The 7,597-nt window shown below is 57.1% G+C and overlaps 1 protein-coding gene and 1 pseudogene across 1 annotated transcript in view; one reads left to right on the forward strand and one right to left on the reverse strand.

The window, feature by feature from the left end:
- HS6ST1 (heparan sulfate 6-O-sulfotransferase 1) overlaps nt 1-7,127 on the reverse strand; it is a 46,390-nt gene extending 39,263 nt beyond the window's left edge. The window contains exon 1 of the mRNA XM_019628367.1: nt 6,300-7,127. Within this exon, the coding sequence (XP_019483912.1) occupies nt 6,300-6,826 (527 nt within the window). The 5' untranslated portion in view covers nt 6,827-7,127. The remainder of the gene's footprint in view (nt 1-6,299) is intronic.
- LOC109374068 (cytochrome c oxidase subunit NDUFA4 pseudogene) lies at nt 459-1,073 on the forward strand (annotated as a pseudogene).
- Nucleotides 7,128-7,597: the final 470 nt, after the last annotated feature.

Raw genomic sequence — 7,597 nt, forward strand, 5'->3', positions numbered from 1 at the left:
CAGACTGAGGGACTCTGCAAGGTCCCCAACTTTTCTGAACCCTAACTTTCTTGTGTGGAAAATGAGGACAGTTGTCACACACCTGCCTTGAGGGGTGGGGGACCAAATGAGATGAGCCATTCCAAGTACCTACTGAGCACTCAGGGAACAAGAGCCAGCCTCCTGTACGCACCCTTCCCTCTCTGACCCCTGAATCCCCTCACAGCCCCATCACCCCTCACCAGACTCCAGATGGCAGAGTTGCACCCCACTCTCTGGGCAGGGCTGACATGCACACACCTGTAACAAATGGGCTGGCATTTGGGATGACTGGGCATGGCCCCTCCCACACCCCCGAAAGTGATGGGCTAAACCCAAGGGTATACTCATCAGGCAGGACTTTTTCCTAAAAACCACAGACAGATCCATTTTGATGATTTAAGAAAGTAAACCCTTTTTAAACCCACAACAATATCCAATACAAAGAAGGTGCTGCTGCTGAGATGGGCAATCAAATACCACAGGTGGCAACATTATGGGCATAGACTTTCTGAAAAGTAATTCAACACGTATATGGACAGCATTTAAGCATTCAGATCATTCAACTCAGAAATTCCCCTCCTAGGGCAGAGACTACCTAGTCCGGGGCCTCTCAGTTTTGTTTTGCTGTGCTTCTGGACCCCGAGACCACTGCCGCAACCATGCTGCGCCAAATCTTCGGCCAGGCCCAGAATCACCCGAGCTTGATCCCCCTCTTTGTGTTTATTGGAGCTGGAGGTACTGGAGCAGCACTGCATGTTTTGCGCCTGGCACTGTTCAATCCAGATGTCTCTTGGGATAGAAAGAATAACCCAGAACCCTGGAACAAACTGGGTCCCAATAAGCAATACAAGTTCTACTCAGTGAATGTAGATTACAGCAAACTGAAGAAAGAAGGTGCAGACTTCCAAATGAAATGTTTCTATAAAGCTGCTTAGAATGAAGGTCTTCCAGAAGCCATCCGCACAACTTTCCACTTAACCAGGACTATTCCCCCTCCTAATGCACGAAATCATGTTGGTGTGTTATGTTGGGGTTTACACTGATTAATAAATATCTGAAACTTGGGAAAAAAAAAAGAAAGAAATTCCCCTCCTAGGAATTTTCTGAGGAAATCAGAGCTATGCAAAATATTTACACACAAGGATGTCCACTGCAGCACTGTACAGGGCCAGAGGTGGCATCTGCAAACCAATGCTAGGGTCATCTGCAGCCCCTGAAGTATCGTGTTTTTAATGACACAGAACAACCTTAACAGAGACTTTATATTGTGGTTTCAGTTACAGAAAAAAAGGATGCATGGAGAATAGGGTGACTCTTCTTTTATACCTTCCTCCCAATTACCCATCACACTCATTATTTTACAGCAACTAAAAAAGAGAGGATGTGAAAGAGACTCAGGGCTCCTTAAGGACAACAAAGTCAGGCCCCACCGACTGCCTGCCACTCCCCAACTGCAGCTGCCAAACCTCTCAGACCTCCCACCTAGAAAGAAACTCCTATTGATGGGGCTTCAGCAGCCCCTGGACCCCAGGGCTGCAGGCTGTGCCTACAGGGGAAGCCTCTGACCCAGGAGCAGACAAGCCACCAGACAAGGGGCAGCGAGCACCACAGCACAGGGTCCAACGCCTTCTACACGGCCCCAGGTTCCACAAGAGCAGTGCCTACAAGGACAGGAAGCCCTGGCTGTCCAAGGCCACATGCTTTAGGACAACATAGCAACTTCACAAGCCAGAGCACCATTGAAAATGACTGTCAGTAAGCCTTTTGAAAGTTTGTTTAAAAAGAAAGCTGTCATGGGCTGGCCGGCCAAGTGGCTCAGTTGGTTAAGAGCATGAGCTCTGAGCAACAGGCTCACTGGTTCGATTCCCACATGGGCCAGTGAGCTGCACCCGAGCTGAGCTGCCAACAGATGGCAGGATGGCTCAGCTGGTGAGAGCACATGCTCCTAATAACAAGGTTGCTGGTAGACTCCCACATGGGATGGTGGGCTACGCCCACCCACAACTAAGACTGATCACAGCAACTTGAGCTGAGCTGCCCTGAGCTGCAGATAGGCAGTTGGATGATGACTGAACTTGGAGGTGAGCTAGCTGCATCCTCCACAACTAAGACTGAAGGATAACAATTTGGCTGTTCCCCTTCCCCAATAAAATCTTAAAAAAAAAAAAAGCTGTCATGCATTTGCTTAAAAAAGGTTTTGTTTTGTTTTAAATGAAAATCTAATTCTGAACATTTTGACTTCAGATTCTTTCAGCTTAACCCAAGCACTCTCTAGGTGATTCAGACCATGGTGACGCCCCCAATCAGGTCCTTGAGGTGGCAGGGCCCTGTTTATTGGTCACAGTCGCATGCTCTGGGTGCTATCTGCTCCACTGCAGGCAAATGTGGGTTTATCCCTTGATGGCACATAAGAAAGTGATTGTAAAGACAAGCTGGGACTTGCTGAGTGCCATAGAAAAAACTGTCCCAGAACCATTCCAATCTAAGTGGCTCAACCTGGTTGGGCCCACCGAGGAGCCCCCGAGGTTCTCTGGGACCAGCACTGCATTCAGTGACGACTCCCTGAAACTGACTTGTCCAGAGAAAGCTCAGTGCAGCTCCTAGAGAGGCTGCGGGTCCAGGAAAACATTCCCATTGGTGCCCACATGTGGGCAGCACCCACTGGCATCTGGCTAGTGCCAACATGTTGTGAACAAGCCAGGATGAAAAGTGGCCACGGGGCCTATGGCAATAGAGCACTGCCAGGGAAGCCTTCCTGGAGTAAGGGGCAGCAGAGCAGAGGCAGGAGGGAGGTGGAGCCCACAGAGAAGTGAAAGGAGATGAGGGCAAGCCAGGCATATTTCTGCAACCAGAGGGGACTTCAGGTTGGTGGAGGGAGGATGCGTGACCAGAGATGAGGCTGCAGGACCAAGAGGGCACACTCCACTGATGCCAGGCTCCTTGTAAGAAGCACAGTCTCTGAGGGCAACATCATAGGTGCTGGGAGCCCACCAGGGACTCCAGGGGGCCCTGCTGCAGAAAGGATGTGGTCAGCCCAGGATCCCAAGAAGGTGGCCCAGAAGCCACATTCAGGTCCCAAGTGCCCTTATTGGTTCCAAACGAAGTCTAACGATTTCAGGGACATTTCCAGGGCGGCCCAGGCAAGACCCTGACTGTCTTCTGTCCCCTTCAGGCAGATGGGAAGAGGAATGGGGAACATTTCTGGCAGCTTAAGAGCACCATTCCAACCCTATGAGGTGACACAGGATGTGGGGTGCTGAGACACTCTAACCAAAGTGGCCCTTGGCAACAGTCAGCTACCTGCCAGTTGCCTGTGGGCAGCCACACCTCTCAAGGCCAGTCATTCCTGGGAGGGCCTTACAAGCGCTCCTGGCTGATGCTAGCAAGTGTGGCAGCCCCCTTGATGGGCACAGGACAAAAGAGGGACCTGCCAATGCTTCGCTCGCATACCTGTTCTTCTTTTCCAAGTCAGGAAGCACTAAGAGCTGCTAGAACTTTTAAACCATATTCTAGGAAGGTGATGAAAACCTGTCCAGCTCCATTTGTCACCTCAACATGTGCCCAGTTAAGATGACCCACACTAATCCATGGGATGAAAGGTGCAGTTGTGAACACCCTTCACTTCCTACACAAGGCCCACCTCTCCTAGGCCTCAAAATACTGCAGACACTGGCACCAGGAGCTGGGAGCTTGGCGGAAGGGTTCTAGAAGTGTCCCTTACTGCAGGAAGGCATCTGTCTGAGCCCTGCCATGTGTTTCGCCCTGGGACCAGACAGGAGGAAAAAAGGGTCCTCTTTCCAGTCCTAGACACCAGCAGCACCCGCAGGGCCACAGGGAGGGTGGGACCTGGTCCTGCTGGGAGGAGGGCGAGGGTGACATCTGAGACTTGTGAAATCAAGCACCACCAACCCCAGGCGCCCCAAAGAGGCTGGGCACTGCCAACATCCCAAGAGGAGCTGGGTGCCTGCACAGATGGGAGAATTGCACCCCGACCTCCAAAGACCAGGGGAGCACTTAGCAAGTAAACCTTAGTGCAGACAGGCTTGTAAACACACAAACCCAAGAATACCCTGGCCTCTCGAGGAAGCTCATTGAAAAAAAAACAATCTACCTAGTGCCTGGAACAGAAATGAGAGGAGGGGGAGGAGAGCGACTTGGGAGGTGAAGCTGTCACCTGCCTGCTGGCACAGAGGGCTCCCAGTGGAAGGCAGAGCAAGGGCCTCTGGAGGACCCTAGAAACCCCTCCTCCACCAGGCCTGCTGCTGCTGAGCTCAGCAACTTCCAGGAAGGGAGGAGGGGGCTGGTAGCCTACCACAGCCAGAGACTTCAGGCTGAACAGGTATGGCATTTTCCATTCTTGCTATACACACCCACCCTGGGTGGGGCACTGGGGCCTCCCTGGTGAAGCACTGGGCAAGGCAGGAAGGAGACCAGTGAGTTCCACCTGATCTTCCCGCTTCTGTCTGTGAGGGCGGCTGACCTGTTCTGATGGACAAACGGAAGAAAAGGGAGGTCAGGGGTCTTTCACCCTCCTGACCCCAAGGGAAAATCAATCTTAGGAGGTGGGGCTGCAGAAAGGAGTGTCCTGGTTGCAAACTAGGGCCGAAGCCAAGTCTACTGGGCAAGCTTGATTCAGGCCTCGCAGCAGTCCCCAAAGCACATTCTGCACACTCTCCCTAAAGGGGCTCTCCCACGCTAATTCCCTCTGGCAGACAGGACAGTGTCTGCCCCAATTCCTGACTCCTGCAGACAGGGATGTGCCCACCTGGGCCTATTTGAGTTGGGCAGTGCCCAATTCCTGGGGGTCTACAGTCCTGGTGGGTGGCTGCAAGCCCCCAGGCCAAGCTCAGTCTAGCATAGAGTGGCTAAACCATGGGGGGCAGAGGGTGGAGGGGTGGTGTCACCCCAGGAAAGTGCATTCAGGCAGAGCAGGCCAAGGGTGGGCAGGAAGCACTGCTTCAAGTGCCCTGGACAGGCAGATCTGTTAGCACTATGGCCTTTAGGGACCAGGAACATCACTTCTCATGCTGGAAGCTGCTAGGGCGGGGGGACCTTCCGCCAGCTCTAGGACTCCAATTTCCTGACAGTCTGGGAAAGATCCCAGGAAAAGGACTGAGGGCTGATCAGGGAGAGTAATGCATGCACGTTGCTCAGCACTGAACTGGCCAGATGTCCAACTTTCATCCTCCAACCTCACCAGAGACCCTGCACCTTCCTGACAAGGAGTGTCGATGAAAACGACTACACTCCAAGGGCCACACAGCTCCCCACCCTGCCCATCTGAGAATGCAGTCCTAAGGCAAATACGGAAGGTAAACAAAAAGCAAGCAAGAATACCTCACTCCTGGCCTTTCCCAGCAGACATCCTGGAGACAAGGCCCCACAGGGTACCAACACCAACGGGAGGGAAAGAATCCCAACGCTAACCAACCGAAACCCAGCACGGCCCCCACACTGCTTTGGGGCTCTGGCTGCAAAGTGCTTCTCAGGAGAGGTGCCCCCCACACAGGTCAGCCCTATGCCCCCAACCTCCACAGAAATGGGGGTCTACAGGAAAGGTGGCTGGCTGCACAGGTACTTCCGACCAGCTCGGCTTCCCCAAACCTGGCTGTTGGGTCGCTTTTGCTCCTTTCAGAGCAAGGTCGCACCTGGTTCTGGCCCAACTGGAGGGCAGGCAGCACTACCGCACTACCTCCTCCCCGCCCCCAGCCCCAGGTCACACTCGGGCCTTTGTTCTACCTGCACACACGGGCAGGCGGAGCCAATCCCCCTCCCTGGCAGCTCCTCCCCAGCCCCCTCAACACAGGCTGAGGGGCTGGGGGCCCCACAGGTGCAGAGGAAGAGGACCTCCACTTCTCACTTACGCTCTGGGTATGAGCCGCACAGGAAAGCGAACACTCCAGGTGGGCTACGCACTCACAGGAACCCACTTTCCCACTCGACGAGCCAAGGCCAGTCTGGGCCTATAGTTAGCGCCGGCCCGGTGGAAGTCCAGGCACTGCGCAGGGAGGTGGGGAAAAGTATAGAGAGGGGCGGCACAAGAGGGGAGAGCGACATTAGACGCCAGTGTGACAGCGGCCGCAGCAGACCACCTGGGGGCTTCGGGCGCCGGGCAAGCAGGAGGGGTTTCAGAAGGGCTGTGGCTAGTGGAGGCCCCGAGGGCAACAGAGGAGAGCAGGGAAGGAGACCGGGCCCAGGGGCATGGCCCGGTGAGCCGCCACAAGCTGGGCCTCGCGCTACGGCCCCGACAGCGTGGCCACGCATCGGGCGGGCCTCACCTGGGCGTGCGCAGCGCGGTGGGGTCGCGGCGGTCCAGCACGCCGGGCACGCAGTTGGTGAGCTCCGTCCAGTCGGCGTGCAGCCCGCAGCTCCAGCCCGTAGAGAAGCGGGAGAAGAGCCAGGTCTCGCGGCGGTTTGGCCGGTAGCAGGTGCACTTCTTCTGGCCTGGCCGGCAGTCGCAGGGCACTTCGAGGCGCACATTCTGCACGAGGTGGCGGCCAAAGGTGGTGCCGCCCGTCTTCTGGATGTGCAGAAAGACGATCACGTCGTCGCCTTTCATGTCGAAGCGCAGCGAGCGCTCCAGCTCGCGCACCGGGAAGTAGTACTTCTTCTCGTAGTGCGGGTCGGGCGTGGGGAAGAGGTCTAGATCATCGGGCGGCGCGCGGCCGCCTGGCGCGCCCAGGCTCAGCCCCGGGCCCGCGTACTGGTACAGGATGAGCATGAAGCACGCCGAGCCCGCCACCACCAGCACGAACTTGCTGGCGCGCTCAACCATGGTCCTGCCGCCGGCGCGCCGCCGCCACATGTGTCACCATCGCCGGCAGCCGGGGCGCGGGGCGCTGGGCCTGTGAGGGCGCGGGGCGCGAGTGCAGCTGCCTCCGCCCGCGGCCCGGCCTGCCTATTCGGCGCCCAGCCTGCCCGCAGCGGATCGGGCCCTGGCTCTGAGCGGTGCCATGGCTGCTCCCCGCCTGTCCTGGCTCCCCGGCCCGATCCCGGCCTCGGCTGCGGGCCCGCACAGCCGCACACCACACCACAGCTCCGCTACGCGCCGAGAGGGCTCTGCGCCGCCCCGCACGCTGCCGCGTCTTCGCAGTTCGCCTGCCCCGCCTCCGCCCCGCCCCCGCGGCGTCTCTTACCATCGCCGCCCGCGCCGGTCCTAGGCTCCGCCCCCAGAGTACGCTGGGCCGTAGGCCCCGGCCAGGGGTTCATGCTTGGGCTCTGGCCGCCGAAGGCCTCTCCGAGGCGGGATGCCATCTACTGGGGACCGACTTCCGTGCGCCGAGGCGTGGGGAGCGGCTAGGGGACGTGGTACCGGGGTGCGGCGGCCGTTGTGGGCGGGAGGGGCGCGCAGCGGCCGGCGCCTCGGCTTGGGTCCTCCTTCCCTTGGGGCCGGGCTGTGAGTGGAATAGGCCTTTCCCCACTTCTCGGGAGGAGAGGCATTGACCTTGCATACTGGGTGCTCTGAAGTTCCAAACGCCAAAAGGCGGGCTACATTTGTAGGGACTTGAGGGCGGTGGGGGCCAGAAGCACCACGTTAGGGACAAGGGCCCGCGAGGGAAAGGAGGGTTGCGGAGGA

Source organism: Hipposideros armiger, unplaced genomic scaffold (genome assembly GCF_001890085.2).
Source record: "Hipposideros armiger isolate ML-2016 unplaced genomic scaffold, ASM189008v1 scaffold_782, whole genome shotgun sequence".
Lineage (NCBI taxonomy): Eukaryota > Metazoa > Chordata > Mammalia > Chiroptera > Hipposideridae > Hipposideros > Hipposideros armiger.